This window comes from Bactrocera neohumeralis, chromosome 6, assembly GCF_024586455.1.
Source record: "Bactrocera neohumeralis isolate Rockhampton chromosome 6, APGP_CSIRO_Bneo_wtdbg2-racon-allhic-juicebox.fasta_v2, whole genome shotgun sequence".
Lineage (NCBI taxonomy): Eukaryota > Metazoa > Arthropoda > Insecta > Diptera > Tephritidae > Bactrocera > Bactrocera neohumeralis.
In genome coordinates, this window is record NC_065923.1 from 47243569 (window position 1) to 47265251 (window position 21683).

General features: G+C 35.0%; 1 protein-coding gene across 6 annotated transcripts in view; it reads left to right on the top strand.

Moving 5' to 3' along the window:
- Positions 1-21683, top strand: part of LOC126762568 (regulating synaptic membrane exocytosis protein 2) — a 421139-nt gene that overhangs the window by 339836 nt on the left and 59620 nt on the right. For all 6 annotated transcript variants that reach the window (XR_007667481.1, XM_050479418.1, XM_050479416.1 and 3 more), the window contains 3 exons: positions 638-762; positions 4156-4375; positions 4665-4729. Coding sequence is in view for 5 of the 6 variants with exons in the window: in XM_050479418.1 (XP_050335375.1) it covers positions 638-762; positions 4156-4375; positions 4665-4729 (410 nt within the window). In the remaining variant the exon portion in view is untranslated. The remainder of the gene's footprint in view (positions 1-637; positions 763-4155; positions 4376-4664; positions 4730-21683) is intronic.

Sequence of the window (21683 nt, forward strand, 5' to 3'; positions counted from 1 at the left end):
AACAGCTTTTCCCAGAAAACTAGTTTTCGCACGTTAGCTCCCTTTTCGTACACATACATATATTGATTCTTGCTTCTGGATTAGCTTTGTGTTCTACGGTAGTTAAGAGCATTGCCTTAAGACAAAAATGTAGGATAAGTTAGTCAGTTTGATTTTAGGTTAGATATAATTCATTTGTTTTCAACGTAATATAGATTTTGTCCGGCTATGTCAACTACGTTAACTTTCAGAATATTTCCAATAACATAAGTATCCTCAGGATCTTAAGAAATAATATGTAGCTCAATTGAGAATTAAATTTTGCACCCAAAATGTCGAAAGCTTAATTTAGCAGTGATTATACTCAAAAATCAATACATGCATAAATTATTTGTATTCAATTTTTTTAGAAGCACGTCTTATTCTTCTTCTACACCAGCCTCTTGCCAAATATTAACGAATCTTTTTAGCTAAATAATATTTTTATAACTATAATATCAAAGCTGAATTTTTTAATATATAATAAACATGACAATCGCCAACTAACTAGTTATCCATTGAATTGCAGTAAAACGAAAAATTATAAATTCTTTTAAAGTATTGCTGCGAAGTGCAACTCACACGCTCTCTCATGTCTCCCGCTTTCGTTTCTTTGCAGCACGTGGCTTTGGTATGCGTGTCGTTGGCGGCAAAACCGGCGCGGATGGCCGACTCTTCGCCTACATTGTGTGGACGGTGCCAGGCGGACCGGCCGAGAAGAACGGGCTACAGCAAGGCGATAAGGTAATTCGTTTAACTTGTTTTTATCATGATCACCATCAGCATCGTCAACGCTTTGACAGTGTTAAGTGAGCGCTAAAAGGAGTGGGTAATCTTATTTTCGTGTCAAGCCTATGCGGTGTGCCCGGAATCTGCATATAATATAGAATATTTTAGTAGCGCGACCCAAGCGCTTGTTGTGTGCGCGCGAGTGTACCGTTATTTCACGGCAGAGAGACAGCCAATGGATATCGTTAATTTAATATCGCTACGAATCATTTTATTTCCATTATTTACACTGTGCTGCCAACACTATTGGGAAGCGCTGTCGAAGCGTTCTGTTGTGAAATTTATTATTCGGTGCTTTTTGATTTTTTCCTTTGTCGGTTTAAATATTTTTTTATCACTTTTCCGCGGCACAGCGGTTTCGCGTAAAAGTTTTTGCATGTCGCTTGCTCTTCGAAAGTGCAGCTGCTTTTAAGCCATGAAACTTTCAAAGTTTTCTTTGTTCACTTTTGTGCGCGCTTCTTCTTTGTACTTTGCTGCCACAGGCTTCCTGTGTGGCTCTGTGGGCGGGCGTGTGTGTGTGCAGCCATGAAGGATTTCCGCTCTGCTAGTGGATTTTTAGTGGCCATAATTTTTTTATGAGCGCAACTTTAATGCTCGTACTAACTCAATTCCTAAGCGTTGTCGTCCTTGCATGCGCTGAAGCTCATCGCCTTACATCCTTTATTCATAATGCTCATAATAATAGTAATAAAGTTGCATTGCGACTTATGTACCACTTGTAGCTTATTATAAACTCAACTCGCATTCATCATTACCGAAATTTCGAAAAGCAGGCAACATTTATTTTTTCTACATAACGGCGGTTTAAAAAGAAATATTTTGTCGTTTTATTAAGAAAGCTTCAAAATATGTAAGCAGATGTTGACAGGTCTCCGCATGCGGTTTCAAAAATACTTTTAATATCTTCGGTTATCCTACAATATTTATTGCTCGGCAGATGTTTCATCATAACTTCTTCTTCTCCTTCTTTTTTACTGGCATTCTTACGCGGTTATAGCCGAGTTAACAACAGCGCGCCAGTCGTTTCTTCTTTTCGTTATTTGGAACCAATTTGAGATACTAAGGGCCGGCGGTTCCATCTCCTCTTCCCCAGCTTTCACCGGCGGGTACTGAATCGAAAACCTTCAAAGCTGTAGTGTTCTCTTCCAACCGGACAAGATGTCGTCTTATATCTCGTATAGCTCATCGTTCCATCGATTCCGGTGGAACTAATAAGGTCCAATCAGTTTGTTGACGTTGGGCTCTACACCATACGCTCGATAGAACTCTAAATGCGATATTTAGGAGACTTATCCCACGGGAGTTGTGGATTCTCTTTTTTTGTGGATTGGGCAGAGCACACTTAAATTCGAGTAGTCGGGCACGCTTTCATCCGACCGTATTCTACAAAGAAGCAGATGTATGTATGCTCTTTCTCAGTTCTTCGCCGCCGTGTTTGAATAGTTCGGCCGGCAATTAATCGACCCCCGCAGTTTTGTTGTTTTTCAGGCGGGTAATTGCTATTCGAACTTTTTCATGATCAGGCAATTGAACGTTCGCCCCATCATCGTCGATTGGGATATCTGGTTCACCATCTCCTAGTGTTATACTTTCACTGCCATTCAACAGCCTGGAGAAGTACTCCCTTCATAATTTCAATATGCTTTCGGCATCAGTCACTAAATCACCTCTTGGAGTTCTGTGCTTCGGTCTTAAAACCTTTTATTAGTCGTCGCATCTTTTCGTAGCATTTTCGATTATAAATCCCTGTTGGTCAGCTTGTCAAGGTCTTCATACTTGTGCATTTCAGCATTTCTCTTTTTTTTCTGCAAACGACAGTCTGCAAAACGACAGCCCACATTTTCTCAGCTGTTCTTTCGATCTTTAAGAAAACCAATGGTTTCGCTTGCAGCTGTACATAAAGAGATCCCGCCCCACAGTTCCCTTATACCGAGTTGCTGATGAGAACTCTGAACTACTGTTGATCTAAAATCTCGCTTGCAACATCGTTCTTAAATATTGTATTCGGATCTATCTTGAAATCTTGGGACAGTTGTACCACCCTATTCCCGAATGAATACTTATATTTTTCGGTTTTGCTTTCACAGCTCGAAAGCTCACGAAAATTCTATTCGAAAATAAGATTGATAATAATAAAATAGAATTACCGAATACAAAAAATTCGAATTCGAGTAAATTTTTTTTCGAATTGGGTTGCAGAATAGCGCCTCAGATAACCAGGTTTTCCGAAAATCGAGCTTCGCACGTTTCCCGAAACCTCGGTTCAACATCTCAGTTTCGTCATTGCTTCTTCTACTTGTTTGCTCCACCTAAGGCACGGTTTATCTCTACGTCTTTTACCACCGACGCTGGATTCAAACACCAATGGACAACCATTGGATGCTTATTCGATTTCATGGTACAGCCCAAATAGCTTCTCGTTTATTGAGATACCTTCGTTTTTGCCAACACGTAAAGAGTCAAAAATCTAGCTAAAGACATAGATCTTCAATAATCTATCGTCGGCGCATTATATTTTGACATCGTCCATGCAATTGCTGCAAGCAGCAGCGCCGGTTGTATCAGAAGCTTTTTATGTAGTGCGAATTCTTTTTGTCGAGAGAGAGCTTTAGGGAGCTCATCAGGCAACAGTGATTCGCATTTATTATCTATCGCTGGATCTTCAAGCTCGCTTTATGATTGCTGTTCATGGCGGTGCCAAGATAAAAGAAGTCCTTGAGACTTTTGAAAATATATGTCCCAGCTATTACCTTATTATCTAGCATCTAGCATTCAATAATCAGCTTTTGTATAATCAGCCTGCAGTGTAATAATTCCGACAGGCCTTCCTGAATTTTGTAAACTAAAATAATGGATCGTTCCGAACAGATAATTCAAGATAATAACTGAAACACGGATCATTTTAGTTGGCTTAAATATTCTTCGCGAAGCACCGCATATAAGCACTGTCAGACGAGATGATTCCTGCTTTATTTGTAGAGATCTTGGATACAAAAAGTCATCACTCACAATGAGCTTATCGACAGTCAGGAACATATCTAGTTCCAGTAAACTTCTGAACCTAATACAGAGTAGGCCTTAGAATGAAAATCATTTTTCTTTTGAAGAGCTGGCTTAATGAGATCGTTTAGCTATTTGGTGTATAATAGATCTTCATCAGATGTTTGGGAACCGTCTCAATAGTAATTGAGCCCAGAGATCGTGCACTATATATGACTTTGAATTTAAGTTTTGGTAAGCGGATCTATAAAAATTTGTTTGCCTTGGTGCAAGTGGAAAATCAGAAACCAATATCTCTAAGAATCTCCAACTGATTTATTGCACTATTTTCCCCTAACTGCCTTACAGATACTCGAGTGGAATAGCATGTCGCTGATTGATCGCAGCTTCGAAGAGGTCTGCGCTATAATGGACCGTACCGGTGACATTGTCGAACTGCTCGTCGAGCACGCCACTGACTTTCGTATGTGCGATTTATTCGATGAGAACCTACCACCAGGCAATAGCGGCAATCAAAGTGGTCCACGACGTTCAGGTGACGGTCCAGTTGGACTGGGCTTAATCGCGGGTAAGTCCGAGATGCTCCAAACTATACTTTATTGCCAATAATAATTGTGGTTATTATTTCACTTAATAACGGTGAAATAGGTAGCACACAAGTAATTTAATTGATTTTCCAAAATAATTATATAATTGTAATGTGATTTTTTCTCTTTTTTCTTTTCTACTTTTTTTAAAATTAACCGTTCCTTTAACAACTCTACACAATCACAACAAATATTTTTACATTTTATTTGATTTTTCTTTCATTCACTCCACACAAACTCACCAACAATAAACACACAACAACACCATAGACCCTGAAACAACCACAGACAAATCACCGGCCTCGCCGACCAGACGGAAATTACCCAAAACTCCGGTATAAAATCCTGAACAAAACTCAAACAACTCAAGAAAAATTTAGATTTATTTTATGAGAAATTGTTTTTGTTGGCTTTTCCACTTGAAACACCTCTTTGTCAAACTGAAATGAAGATGGGTGTGTATGTAGAGGGTATATACCGCATGGCTTGTATATATGACCACCTTTTTGGTGGAACGCCTGCCAGCAATTGTGGCAAAGCAAGTAGAAATATTTATTGCGCAAGTGAAAGCCAACAATTTCTTTATTGTCTGCAGATTTATATGTATGTATATCAGAGCCAAAACGACAAAGAAAGTCTTAGAGATCATAAGTTACAAAAGCTCTAGGCAACTATGATTACTAAGTAAGCCGAGGCAGTAGCTATATCATACACTATTTATAAATAACTTAGTGCACTTGCGGCAAGCAATTTACTGGTTCGCTTCTTAGTTCAATTTCAGTTTTTACAATACTTTTTTATTTAACTTCTAAAGGCTTCTTCAAAAGCTACTTATGAAACTCAGTCTAATTTTTAAAATTTTTTTTTTTGCTTTTATATATTAAGTTACTTTTTACGAGAGAGTAATTTCGTCTCTAGGAACTGTACGCTTTGTCAAAGTTAGTCAAGAGGTTGCTGTCCTCACTAACTATTACTTTAGCTACTTTATTAGATTGTGTTCGTTTGGATGCCTGATTATAGCGAAATCGCTGAAAACTGCAAAATCGATAAGTTTACAAGGACAGTCTCGCATTACATCAGATTATCAATTGCTTTGGTCTCCGTTATTCTTTTGTATGCTTAAGCTTAACGTCTTTACTTCGAATGGAAAGCCGGAAACCAGGCCAGCAACCAGCCTATGTGCGACTGTAAGATTATTTTAGCTAAGAGTAGTACGCAGGTCATCCATTGAACTACTTTTTCTTCTAACTTATTAAGATTCATCTTGCCGCAATCGTTTGCTGTGTGAAAGTTGTGTGGATGAAGCTAAGATGAAAACATTCAGACAGTTTCTCTTCCATGATTCAGCTTTTGCAAGACTGAGATTGAAACCGGAATTGATATCAGCGGACTCGACTAATTTACAGCAGGCTAAAAGCGCTTTGTTTTCCCAATACTAAGGAGTCACAATATTAGACACCACAAAGGACCAGCGTTCTCAGCTGTCCAAGTGGAATATGTATTGCGTCGATTTATTATCATTCGAAAGAACATTCTTTGGCATTTATGTTTTGAAGATTATCTCTTTCGAATGTGGACTGCAGCTACGTCTCAGATGGTACATCCGTTCAGTCCAATTTTCGATGACTCTTTCGAGCATTTCGATTGGTAACTGGCGAATGTTGCACGTCATGTCTTGCACCAAGACCTGAATTGAAACGGGCATGTCCGCATTGACTTAAAACTTTACATATTCCCACAGGAAAAGTCACAAGATCTTGATGGTTAATCGACCGGCCCAAAACGTAAAATTATCAACTCACTGAAGTATTCTCTCAATAAATACATGAATTGATGCGATGTGTAGGAAGTTGTACCGACTTTTTGAAACCAACTGTCGCCGAGATCACGAGCTTCAATATCAGACATCATATAGTCGGTTATTAAGGCGCAATAATGGTCGCCATTGGCTCTTCGTTCCAAATGCGGAAATTTTGCTTGTTTACACACTCAGTGAGCCAGAAATCGGTCTCATCGCTGAACAAATTTTGGACCGAAAGCATCGGATCTTCTTGGAACTTTTCAAGAGTCCATAAGGCGAAGCGATATCGCTTGGTAAGGTCGAGCGGCTACAGTTCCTACACAACCTGTATTTTGCACGCTTTCAATTTAAGATCTCGACGTAAAATGGGTCACGTCGTTCAATACGTCAGTGTGAGTCGATTCTCCATGACCTTCATGTACACTCACAGCTACGGCTGCTTGCTGGACGTGGTCTATTCAGTCGAATACTATCAAAAAAGGAATGCGGGTCTCAAGATGCATGATGATGTTGCGAATAGACGCTCAGTGGGACGATTAACCATAAGTTAAGCAAAGCGCGAAACACATTCTTTTCGTAATCGAGTTGAACAATTTGTAAGTTCTATGATGAAATGTCAAACAATACTGAACAAAAAAATCATGACAGCTGAACTAGCGAACAAGGCAGCCCGGCCAATCTTATGAGAGCGCAATGTAAATTATTAGCCAACACCGCCTCTGCTGCCCACTTTAACGTGCGTTACCCTAGAAGTTCCCACAGTTTGGATTTTTCTCGTAGAAACGAGTCAGCTGATTGCTCTCTTACAACTCAGGGTTGCCAGTCTCGATATACTGTTGTAATTATAAAAATTGTCTTCAATATATTTGAAATTTTCTTAAACTAACTCAAAATCAAAGTCGAATGCAATTATTTATTACTATTTATAATAGTTTGATTTCAGTGTTGATATTTTAGATTAAGAAAAATTATAATTGAAAAGTTAGATGTGTACAAAACTATATATGCGTATTGAGCAATGGCAGCATGGTTTAAATGAAAACAGAGGAAAGCAGCTGATTTCTACTTTGCCACTAAGGGCTCAGCTTTTGACATTTTCTTAATACCAGGGGCAACAACTAAGGAAGGGCGGATCTGTCAGAAAAAGTTTATTGAAAAGGTACCTTTACTTGAGTCGCACGTTACTTTCAAATATTGTAGCAATCGCAGCTCTCTGCCTCTTGAATGACTTTCTCGCCGCGTACGAAAAGCGTGTTCGTTTCATACATTTCAAGAACGAAATTACTTTCTTATTTCGCTCATAGCAAATAATTCACATATTTTTCACAATATTTTTTGTCGAACAATTTGCTTATTTTTTCATAAATTTTTAATACGTAGTAGGTGTTGGAAAATTATTGGTTGATTTTAAGAGTATTTCTGTGTATTTATTACACTGAAAAAAATGGTTTAGTAGTTGATTTCATAATATGAATATGAGACAATTTCTGAAACCTTTTTTTATTGATTTGTTAGTATACATTTGGATTTTTTTTTTAATTTTTTTATTACTTTCAAATAGCTAGCGTTTTTCAATGTGTAAAACAATTGATAATTATGATTTCCTTTGGTAGTGCTTATTAAAAACTGTTTCTAGTTCAAAAAATACTTTTTTTTATTTTTGAAAAACAAATTTGTAGCATTGCTAAACGATTATGTAATTTTAATATAAGTACAATTGCTAAACAAGTATTTCTTTGGATAACTGTGCGTAGCTAAAGTCATTTCCAAAACTCTATAATGCTATCTTTTTATACTTTTATATCTTTTTTAAACAAACTAAACGCTAAATGGCCAACACACGCATAAACAGAAACATACATACCAAACGAAAACAGAAACTGAAACAGAAACAGAAAATAAAAAATAGAAAAAAAAACAAAAAAGAAAAAATAAATAATAAAAATAAAAATATAATATTATAATATATAATACATAACAAATAATATATAAAATAAAATAAGAGATAATAATGCATTGTGCGAAAAAGCAAGAAAGTGACAACTGCATACTAAATAAATGTAAGTGACATTACTTTTGCTAGCAAAAAAAGCCAAAAACAAAAACACAAACGCTTTTATAATTTCCAACAACTATTTTCGGGAGAGAAACTATGACTGTCGTTTTTCCACGCGATTACTTAAGCTCATGCTAACCGCATTTCTTTTTAAGTTTTTTCGTTTCTAACCCTTTTCTTCCCGTCAAACTATCTAATACTTTAACTGGTAGCCTCAAGGTGCCCACCTTATCGTTGCATTTTTTATTAAAATTACTTGCAGAACTTCCAAACACAAAAATAACTTCTCCACCGAATCTTCACTTCAAGCTCATCTGTCCATTACTTCCAACTTCATTTTCTTTGAAATAAATTTAAAAATTAAAAAAAGAATATTCAAATATTTGATGTTGTGTAGTTAAATATTAGTCATTTACATATACATACATACACAAATATGTTTACGTTATGCAATTATCTAGCCATAAAGTAAAGTACCGTACTCAAATTGTTACCGTTATTTATGTTTGGTAATTGAAATGTTGAATTACTGAATACCGTTAAATTTAAGTAGCTGTTTAATTGAAAAAAACATACACATAAATATATTTAGACGCAAAACAAGCACGTACAATGAAACTGTAAGTAACTGTATATAAATGCGTTACAAATAAATCGCTCATTCGTGGTTGCCATATTGGTTTTTTTCTGCTTAAAAACAAGCGATTCAAGAGCAACTAATTTGGCATAAAAAATTACAAATATTCTTTTATAGAAATAGAAATAGCAAAGTACTTGGTGCACATACATATATGTATGTATGTAAACATATTTATATATACTTATTGATTTTTATATCCGCAAATTCAATATTTTATTACAACTTTCAAAGTATTTACTTTTGAAAATGCTCGATTTTTTTTTTTTTTTTGTATTGCTGATGCTGACAACATTGCCGTTACTTTGTACCCGTTGTTCTTGACAGTGTTACGACGGTTGTCTTTTATATTTCGGGATTAGAGTACAAAAACAAATAATAATCAACGAAAATCGCTTTATTTTTTTTTTTCAAAATATTGCTTTTCCTGATTTCTTGAAAGACAACTGACAAACAAATCGTTGTGTACCACTCATAATTTACTGTTCTGCGTTGTTCCAGTAGTATGGACGCAACGTGTCCACTTTTTCCAAACAAACAGGCAACTATTTTCTTGGGAGTGCATGAACAACTTTTGTTGGATTCGGCTTATCTTGTAATCCCATACTGTCGATGAACTTGATTGTATTCACCATACCATCCTAGATGGAGCTTCATCGGAAAAATTTGAATTAAGTTCATCGTCGCACTGTTGCTCAGTTAATCCATGTCGAAAGTTGTAAAAACTAATCGCCTGAAAATATTTGCGTCTTAATTCTATTTTTTGGCATAGAAGAATATTTTAAGCTACTGTAAACAACACAAATAGCGCTCATATGTCAAAACGTTCTGAATATGCATACCATCAAAAACGTTGAGTTGCCGAACCCCAAAATATAAAAAGCAACCCTCATAGAACTCCAACAACAATCCAAACTCTTGCAAAATATTTTATGGTCTGACATATCCGTATTACTCGATATCTTAGCAACCATTCCGAATTCAGGAAATTGAGCCCTCATTACCAGACCTTCGGTGAGGGTTTGAGTGTATAATATCAGTTTTAAACGAGTTAAGGGGTTATATACAGTTAGGAGGTCGAAAAAAAGGCATTTTTCAAGAATTTTTTCTAAGCAAACTATTTGGTTTATTGATTTGAAACTTGGCAGGTATATTACGACAACCTTAAACTATATTTACATATTTTTTATTGCCAAAAATAATTATCGGGAACGTTGATATTGCCAATTTTGCAGAGGTCTGCAAAAAAAGGCCTCTTGCGGTGTGCACGATATCTCTGGACTGGATCATCTAAAATGCAAAAACCAAATAAATTTCATTAATATAATAAATAATCTAGTGATTGATCGAAGGAATTAGCAAAAAAAAAATGTTTGACAAATTTTCGACCAAAATTCGGTTCTTTAATTGTTTATAAAAATAAGACTTAAAAATTCGATGAAATACTAAAAAATATAGTTAAGAAGCTTGTGTAAAAATTTCGGACCGATAGGTTCAGCCGTTTCTGAGAAATCTTGCTCACCGACTTTGAAAACACCGTTTCGAGAAAAACGAGTTTAAAGTTTTGAAAGCACTTTACATGTAGTCGGCGCGCCTTCACTAATGTGTCTATAACTTCGAAAATATTCGTCGGATCGACTTGAAATTTTGTGTGTGTATACTCAGACATACATACATTAAGAAAACGTAAAAAAATCGATTTTTTGAAAATCCTAACTGTATATAACCCCTTAAGTAAAACAAAAAAATCAATCTTACTTGTATACCGAGGACCAAATGAACGAAGTCTTTCTTCATTTAAACAATTCTGACACAGCCTCATCCTGCTGGTGCGACTTACGAATAGCGCTTAAAATGGGAACAAATGGCTTCATATGAGTTCTTCGCATTTAGTTAATACGGATTTTGAAATAATCATTTAGAACATAGAGAATCAACGACTCACTTAGCCCCAGCATATTGATAAATTTCAAAACCTGCCAGATGCTAATGAGGCGATGTAATCCTTATTTGGAAACATGGATCCAAAGACCTTCATCCTGCGTCTGCAGACTGCTATACAATCAATTTGCAAGGTATTCTGGATTTTCAGACACTCTGTCGCAGAAGAAGCTAGGTCCATGTTATATAAGTGATTATTGAGATTACAGTGTGCATTGTAGAATACGACAGTAGCCTGAGTTTGTCCCTTGGTAGGTTGATTACATACTTAAACCAGCTGAGGTTGTAACCACACATTAGCAACTTAGCATGATTGCCAATACCTCACCCTGCCCAATCTTCCTTGCGGATCAGCTTTTTTATGTTATGTGGACCCATCGCAATGAAGAGTTCAGGTTCTACCATGTTAGTGGATGCTGCGGAGCAGACGAGCTCTTCAGCCAGTCATTTCGGCTATACTTTTGTCGCCGGGCACACAGTTAAGATGCACTTGATTACGTTTCGACAGACTGTGCAGCCATTCTCTACACTCCTGCACCAGTGGCGAGTTCAACTCGTAGACAGCGACTGCTTTAAGTGCCGCTTGACTGACGTTAAGTATGATTATAGATACGTTCGCTGCGATAGTTGCGTTGGAGGTTTGTCTCTACGCACCGACTTATGGCAAAGAGCTCCGCTTGAAAAGATAATGTTGTAGATTTCACCAAACACTAGCCAGCATCAGCAATATATAGTATTTAATTGACAAATTGTTTAGAGCACTGCTGTCATTTGAAACCTTCCACCAACTACTTCAAATTTATGCAATTTTCAATTCACGTTTTTGCGCTCAAGCACCTCTCTCTTCTTACCCAAATTGTTTGATATAAACTCACACTTCAACTACTTAGTCATTGGTGTAACTAACTGTATTTGATTAGTTGTTATAATTGTTTTTGTAAAATATCGTTTTTTCGTAGAGCAAACCAATTGCTCTCAGTGTAAGAACAAAGCACCAACAATAGAATTTTAAGCGGAATGAAAAACAAAAGTAACTGACAAAACCCACTCAAAAATGCTACAAAACTCAAAAACAAATGCTTTAAAATTGTTATGCGAAAATTTTAAAACTACTAAATGAAAAATGTTGACAATTTTAGTAGAATATAAAAGAAATTTATGAAATACGAGCGACAAGCATACTCTTACATACGTACATATTGAGAGAGAACCACTTAATTATACATTTGGCAACACATGTTGCGTGGGTATAAAAACGAAAATTGATAAAACGATTAAACTGAATTCTAATCAACTTATACTAAGAGAAGAATTTTGTATTTACTGAGAACTAGTTTACATAGCGTGATCCAGGTTAGGCATATCGGCATATCTCTAGTGACGTGAGCTGCTTGATTGTGACCAAGGCGGTGTCCACTACAAAAGAAATTTCGAATGCAATATTTTAAAGCATAGTTTACATAAAGTAATTGAAGCTTTGCTAATCAGATTTTTTTTTACATTCACGAAAATGTATAAAGTCTAGGTATGACTCAAAGGAATAGCCGAAATTAGTGACTATTAACCGTGGCAGTTGAAGAGAGAATTTGCTAACTAAGACCGAATATGCGTAGAGTACTACGATATTTACCGATTGATGTCAAATCAAAGTGCTGAAATGATTTTTTGATATCATTGTAGGTCATATCAACTTAGAAAAAAATATTTCGCCGAATGGGTCTTCGGGCGAAATTTAAATTAAAAAGTCTTACAATTTTTTGCCCACAGTAGTATGAAGCATAAGCCTTGCGCTTCAATTTTAGAATATCATTAAAGATCTTTTCTTTCTTCACGTCCAAATTTTAAGGGTTTTGGAACCCATTTGGTGTTAATCTTAGTTAATCTTAGCGTTGCCAGTTCTAGTTCATGAGAAGTGGTCATCCTTCAGGATGCCAGGGCTTGACGCGCATCTCAACACACTCAGTGACCTCACTATCAGTTACCTTTTCCAGTGACCCATTCATCTATTCTTGAGGCGTTTGCCGCCACCATATAGTGATCAATCATGTTCCTAAAGTCGCTTCTATGAAAAAGAAGCAGGAACTTTGTGTATTTCTGATCTGCCGCTTTACACATGACTTTTACAGTTTTGCATTCCTGTTGATCCTTCCAACGCGTTTTGACCTTCCTTGCCCTGTTCCAATGCAGTTCGGTAACTTTTCCGGCACACAACTGTACAAGACTTTCGATAGTCTCGCTCACTATCTCATTGCCATCGATGCCTTTGTTACGTGATACCCAGCGGTAATGAAGTCTTCCCAAGACACTTCTGGTCGATATGCAAAACGCGTTTTCTGTCCTGTCTGTAATATTAGTTATGAACAAATTAAGACATAGCCAGTTTAAGTTGCTATCAATGTTCAGTAAATAGTCTTTTTATATCCTAAACAGAGGCCACCAAGTTTGTAAGACCCAGAAGAAAACGTCGGAGACCCTAAAGAGTACAGGCTTGCTTAAAAAACTTGAAGATCATGGCTGCCGGGAGATTGCCTAATCAGACGATCTAACGCTTATGGTCATAGAAAAGTTTCTAATACCGTTTACAAGATGACGCTGGGGTATCTCAGCATCGTAACAAATACCGCAAATGGGAGGCATCCGTCTGCAACCGGCCTCATTCTGTATAGGATGCTTACATTGAAACCGAGTATCGACGAGAGAGCCAAAAAACATCGATTGCCTAGTAAATATGTAGATGATATTTGGCAAAAGGTGTATCTCTCATGTAGTGGAAGGATCCAGAAAATACCATATTTGGAGAGAAACTCGAGAGCGTTCAACGAGTGGCGCTCATCAGGTCCACTCCCACCATGACACTTAACGCCATCTTGCACACATTGCCCATAGGCATCGTCGGGAAAGTTGATATCTGACTCTGAGAATATGGGTTGCTAAAAGAACACGTATCTGAACATTTAGAATTAGAAATCCTTACACTCTATAACATCATACCGGATCAATGGATCAAGGAGTCACCAAACCGAATTCTGGCGGCTCCTTCTTTGCCCACTGCCGAGGGAGTTGTGGGTGGGAAGAAGTGGGGTGGGAAGAAGTGGTTGGTTGGACTGACCCTCTCAGTGAGCTTCTTTGCGGATGGGTCAAAGCTTGGGGGCAAGTGTATAGGTTTACTGTCAGAAACTCTCTATCAACTCCTATCGATCGCAAGAGATCTAGTGATCTCTTTACCCTCAGTAATGCAGGCTAGTCCCCTAGTTGTCGGGCTTTTAACAGGTCGTTGCAAATTGGAGTCTATGTAGTAAGGCTGGGAATCCTAGCAGACGCCATCTGCAGATGCTGTACGGAAGAATATGAGGTGGAAACATATCAACAGTTCCTTTTCAACTGTCCTGCGTTTTAGAGGTCAAAACGTAAACATTTGCGAACGCATACCTTCTGACATCCCACCGAACTGGTGGAAATGGTTATTAAACGTCTGTGCAAATTTGTTTTGGCTGCTAAGCGTTTTGCAAATTTATAAGTTCGAACACAGGAGTTCTTTTCAATGGCTTCACAACGGACTACATTTAGCACTCCACGTGTCATATTTGATCAGCCATCTAACCTAACCTAACTTAACTCTATTAGTATGGCGAGCTGAGTCGGAAGTTAAACTACTTGACCAATAATATAATTTTCACCGACCAGCTATTCATGTAAACTAGTTCTAAGCATAAATATAAAAATTTTATCCATAACTGTTATACACTTAATGTTTTATGGATCTTGTCACTACCGAAGCTACAGAATATGCGGGGCATAGAAGGAAAAAATCTTCGACATAATAACGAAATGTTCAAATATAGTACTTCAATTATAAAAATAGCACGACAAAAGGTTCTAAGTGGAGCTCTGTGAAGACCCCAGCTCTAATATTTTGTGCTTCGGTGATGATTTTAAGCTGTCTTATTGCATAGTTTATGCATGATTTCGCTGTCTTCGAAAAAGTACAATAAGAAATTTAATTGAACTAGTAGTATTAAAATACAAAAAAAACTTAAAAAAAAATTAATTTATTAAAATAAAAATATAAAAATAATTAACGCTTACAAAGTGTAAGACTAAATTAAATATATGTTAGATGTGGCAACTCTCTGTATGAATGAATGCTTTAAAACTAAACGCCCAGAACGCAAACAGACGTGAAGGGAATATGTCTCAGCTCAGTTAAACTCTTTTATAAATATGTAGGTAAGAGCGTTAATAGAAAAAAAATTATTAAAAAGGATATTGAGATCTTCTAAATTAAACCAATTTTAAAGCAAAATTAATGGCATAAATGTGAAAAAGTTATATATGAAAGTATTTAATAAATAATAGAAAATTTTGTTGGTAGTAACTGAAATGTGGGCAATTGGAAAAAAATGTTGAAAAAATATATATTTTAATTAAGCAAAAGTTATACAATAGAGAATACCCAATTCTTAATTCCGCGTGTGCGAATTTCGAACACACAGATCGCCAAATGCGCCCACTTATTCAGCCCACCGCGCATAACTCCTGTCAGTTGGGTGATAAAAGCTCTGAAAAAAAAAATAAGGTACAAAATGTATAAAATATATTTTCAATTTTAATTTGCTATAATTTCACTTATTTTTCAAAACATATATGAAATTTAAAAAATAATTAGTGAAAATAATTAGCAGCAGCTGCACATACACACAGACGTGCATGCATAGCAAATAAGTTGCTCTAATGAAGGTTAGGTTAATGCTTTAATGTTGCTTAAGAAAAAATAATAATGATCATAAATTAGTTAATTAACGGTAAACTACTTACAATTACACACACACACAAACATTCAACTGTGAGAAGTATTAACATATTGTCTAAAGCGCAGATAACTGCATACAAATCACGCGTAACGGTTATGCAAGAAACATACATATTCAGTATACACAAAGCAAGTTATTTATGAAAATTTATGGAAAATATATGTATACAAAATATAAAAATAATGAACTATGAAGTAAAATCATAAAAATTAGAAAAAAAAAATTTAAAAAAATAAGAAAATTAATAAAAAATTATAAAAAAATATTAAAAATAAAAACTAAAAATAATGAAAATTAAAAATAAAAGTAAAAAAAAAATTAAATTAAATTATTAAAGATTATAATGAATATTTCAAAAAATAATAAAAAAAATAAAAAATTATAAAAAAATATTTCAAAAAAATTAAAAATAAAAATTATGTAAATTAAAAATAAAAATAAAAAAAAATGAAAATAAATTATTAGAGATTATTATGAAACAAAAAAATTAATATAATAACTAAAAATAATAATAATAAGATTAATTTGCTTTAAACAAGCCACAAAAAATAGCATAAAATAAGTTTGAAGAAACCCTGCGAGGAAAATTTATTTTCTCAGCTCCTAATCATGCTCTACCATTTGGCTTGAAAGACAACTATATTTGAAGCAAGAAAAAGCTTAAAAAATGCATAAATGCAACTTATGTTATATTATATACACAATTTATATTATATAATATGTACTATATCAAAAACTGTCCTAAATTATTTACAAATATACATACATATATATACTATATATATATATATATTCTAGATATTTATATTATATATGTCTGAATTTATATTTATCGAGAACAAAACAAACTGAGTATTGTGTAAAAATTGTGAATAATCTTTATTAAGTTGCTTAGTCTATTAAGCCGAAAACTTTACTTGAAGAAATTTGAAAAAAAAAACCAAATCGAATGTGTACACAAAAATTTTAACTCAACGTGTGTTACATGCATTGAAAAATCCAACAATAAAGTCTCTATTAAACTTCAAAAGTAGCAAACGTCTTGGCTTATTTGCAATTGATTTGCGCTCGTACAGTACATTTCTCTCTCACACGCACAGCTGGCAACAACAATCAACACTCGAAATCGACTGCGCTTAGCAAGCATTCAAACCCAATTGCAGCATGGACAACTACCATTTACAGTTGTCAAGCTAAACGGTAAATGCATTTGAACAGTAAAAATTTTATAATAAACATTAAAACTAATATTAATATGACCCGCAACCTAAGTACACATTTATATAAATAGTTGTAGTGCTAAACGTATAATTTGCATAAATAAATAACATATTATGTACTAATATTTGACCACGATTGTATATAGCTGCATACGTAAAAACAAAAAGCCCTGTAAAATATATATATTAATGCAGAACTTGAAACAATAATCAACTAAAAGTTAGCTATATTTTCATTATATTCTCATTTGCTTACTAATTTTGAAAATATGCTTTATTTTTATTGTTTTAAAAAACTATTTTCATTAACTTTCAAACTATTTGTATGTAATTTTTTAAACTATAACTGTCTTAAACGCGCCTTGTTTCAAACTAATAGCTTCTTATTCTCGTGATCAACTTACAACGCCTCATGCTCCTTCAACTCTGATTATTCATTTCATTTTTGATTTTGTTGATTTTAACGCCACATTTAAATATATTTTTATATACTTAGTATATTGTATATATCATTATATAGACATTGCTAAGCATTCATACCATATTTCGCAAGCGCCAAAGTTCAATTGCCAACAAGTTTGGTTATATAAAAAATTGGTAAAACATAATTAACAAAAATTTAAAATATTTAAGTAAATTATTAAAAATATTATTGCAAATATCATATAATATGTAGATATTCAAATCTTTGACTACTTATATTCAGCATTCAGTTCAAATAGTCTTAGTATTCACAGTCGAATAATTGAGATTTGAAGCTCAAGTTTTTAGTAAAGCCTTGGTAAAGCAGTATTAAGTATTGAATATGCATGTAGTTCTTTAGGCTCAGCTTTCTTGTAGTTAACTGCAGTTTCTTTAGTCAAATAAGCTAATACTATGACTAACACTTAGCCACTTATCAACCCTTGCTGAATAGCTTTGCAACTTATTGATTTGATATTTAAATTTAGCAGATATCTAGAACTTTTTAGACTTACTTAAATAAAGGGCGATCCATTTTGAGGTTCCCTACTTTTTTAAAGAAAACACACAGAAGCTTAAAATTTAATGGAGAATGTTTATCATCATTCGGAATAACATTCTTTGGCATTCATTTTTTGAAGATTATCTCTTTCAAATTTTGAGTCCAATTTTCGTTGACTCGTTCGAGCATTGACACGCGTAATGTTTTGCTCCAAGACCTGAATCGAATCGTGATTTTCCGCATAGATTTTAAACTTTACATATGCACACAGGAAAATGTCTAACGGTATGATATCACACGGTCTTGGTGGCCAATCAACCGGCCCAAAACGTGAAATTATCACCGAAGTGTTATCTCAATAAATCAATTGATTGATGCGATGTGTGGGAAGTGGCGCCGTCTTGTTGAAATCAAATGTCGCCGACATTACGAACTCCAATTTCAGTCGGTTATTGTGGCGATCGCCTTTGACGGTTACGTTCTCACCAGCATCATTTTTGAAGAAATGTGAACCGATGATTCCACCGGCCCACAAATCCCGCCAAACGATTATTTTTCTTGATAAAATCGCAGCTCTTGAAACTTTTCAGGTTACTCTTCGTCTAAAATGCGGCAATTCTGCTTGTTTACATACCCATTGAGCCGAAAATGGATCTCATCGCTGAACAAAATTTGGTTCTAAAACGTCGGATCTTCTTGGAACTTTTCAAGAGTAAAATGTGACAAGTCGTGCCATACCATACGAGTTGTTGCAAACGGAGTCGAATAGACTCTGCAAGGACTTCATGTACACCCTACAGCTACAGCATCAATATATTTTCTTTACTGCGCGATGGATGTGGCATATTCGATCTCACAAATAATGAATACTGAGTCTCAAGATGGGTTATGGTGTTGCGAAGAGTACGCTCAGTAGGCCGATTATGTTAGCCATAAATTGAGCGAAATCCGCGAAACACATTCTTTACAGATTTCGTTTTTTTTTCATTTAATGGACTTTAAACACGATTTTTTATTGTGCAAAACATTTTATGAAATTATATGTACTCCACTACCTTTTGAAATATTTCGTGCAGGAGATTGATTCCACGCTCATACCTACAATTTTTGATCCTAACAGGCAAAAACCTCGCCCAAGTTGTTTTTAATGTCCTGATTTGAGGTGAAGGTTCTCCCATCTAAAAAATTTTGCAGAAACCGGAACAAGTAATAGTCCAAAGGTGCCAAGTCTGGAATATATGGTAGGTGTGGTAGCACATTCAAGTTGCAAACACTTTTAGCGAGTCATCAAAATTGTAAAAGGTCTCGCATTATTCCGGTGGAATACTCCACCTTTTTTATTAAATCAAAATATTTATTAAAAGCTGGATTTGTAAGTGGAAATTAGATTCGTTATAAGAACTTTAGAACATTAGATAGTTTTTCAATGCAAAATTGCGTATGAACAACAACAATAAATATGTCAGGCTTATGCATTGAAATTCAGATTTCGTCTTGGTTTCTCAACCTTTTCGCGCTTTCTGTGTGTTCTTTAAGGAAAGTTTAACGGTTGTCTCATAATTTCTGAAACCGTCATATTACGATCTATGGCTCTCCTAGATCATTTAACTTTAGTTGTTGGTCTTTCAAAAAGTTACCATTTTATTACAAGATTCTACAATATTTTTACCATGAAGAAAATATGTTAAAGTGCAGGAATTTATAAAGAATGAGCCGAAATCTAAATTGGGTCTACGGACGGTGTGCTCCAAGTTTGTTCCGCACAAATTGACCGAAGAGCAAAAATTACTACGAATCCAACATTGTAAGGATTTAATTAGGGAGTCGAGAAAGGACATAAACTAAAAATATTCGATTGTGACTGGTGATGAACGGTGGTGCTTTCTATATGATCCCGAAACCAAACGTCACAGTGCCGAATGGAAGCATCCAGACGAGCCATCACCGAAAAAAACTTCTTCAGAAGTCAAAAATAAGACAATGCTGATTTTTTTTACGATTCCGAGTGTGTTGTACACCGAGAGTTCGTCCCACCTGACCAAAAGATTAATGCTGTGTTTTACCTTGGTAGTATGAAGCGTCTTTGGTCACGCATTCGTCGTGCTCGACCACAATACCGTGAGGCAGGGTCCTGGCGCCTGTTGCACGATAATGCGCCGTGTCATCGGTCGATGCTTGTCACTGATTTTTTGACAAAAAACTCCATATTAACCATTAATCACTCAACCCACTCACCTGATCTGGTACCCAGTGATTTTTACATATTTGGAAAACTTCATTTGCCCATGAAAGGGCACTGGTTTCAACACATTTCAGCTATCCAAAAGGCGACGACCGATATTCTCAAGAGCATTCCGAAAAATGACCTTAAACACTCATTTGAAATGCTAATTGACCGGGCTAAACGCTGTATCGAAGCACAAGGAAACTACTTTGAATAAAAATTATAACTTTTGAAAAATATAAATTTTTTGTTGTTTTTTTTAACAGTCCTGTTTCTTTTGCGACAGACCTTGTATATAGAAATGATTTGCATAACGTGCTGAATCGATTAAGCCATGTCTGTCCCTCTGTCTGCCTGTCCTATATATGAGAGCTAATAAATTTGAGATACCTATCTGAAATTTTGCACACGTCCTTTCTTCCCTAAGAAGCTGCTCATTCGTCATGACCGCTTATGTCGAAACTCTTTAGCACATATGTAGCTGTCATCCGAACGATCGGATTCGAGTATGGAAAATTTTTGCATTTGAGGAAATATTTTCATGAAATAATTTCATGTGTTATTTTTAGATGCAAAGGTGTAATCTCCAAATAAATTGTTGAGACCAGATCATTATTGCATATAGCTGTCATACAAACTGAACGATTTGATTCGAGTGTTTGTATGGAAAAATTTTCATTTTACGAGATATCTTCATGAAATTCTGCATGCATTATTTTTCAAAACAAAGGTATAAGCTCAGAGAAAATTAATCGGATCGGATCATTATAACATATAGCTGTCATATAAACTGAAGGAACAAAATCAAATTGTATGGATACTGCTCGATATAGCAAGAGTATTAAAACTGCTAGTTTTCTCATGTTTATTAAGCAAATTTAGTGCGAACTTTGTTATATAAATCTTTGAACTTATTTAGAGTATCAGCATTAATGAAATCCAAATTTTTTTATCTGCTGAGTAAACTTGCTTAGATTTGATTTTGTTCGTATACAATCATTAAACTGCTTTAACTATCGTTTAATATCATATAATAGTAATATATATTATAACAGTATTTATGAGGGTGTAATTTAGCGCTTATTCTCATATACTACTATGGGCAAAAAATAGTAAGACTTTCCTGATAATTTTAAAATTCTTACTTTATTCTTCAAAATCCATATTGTGCTCCTCAAAGCAGTCCTTTTTGGCCCCAATACACTCGTAACAACGTTTTTTCCAATCCTCGAAATAGTTGTTAAAATATTTCGACGGATGCGAAATTAAAATGAAAAAGTCTTACTATATTTCGCCCACAGTAGTAAATAAGTAAACTCACAACGTATTTTACTTACATACAAACCCAAAATAAACTGTTTGTTTAATACATATTAAAAAATATGCGAAAACACAAATTTAGCTTAATTTCTCATAGTAAATAAACGAACCTCAACAAAAAACTCATGGGCATCCCACACATACACATGAATTTCACGAAAAAACTTCAAACATTGTTAGTAACACGAAATATTTATTTTTATTACATTTGCCTAAGTTATGAGTACACGATTTTGCTATTCATTGCTTTAGCACTTGTGGAAATTAATTTTGTGAATTTCTGTTTATTTGCATATTTTCAAAACTAATATTTTG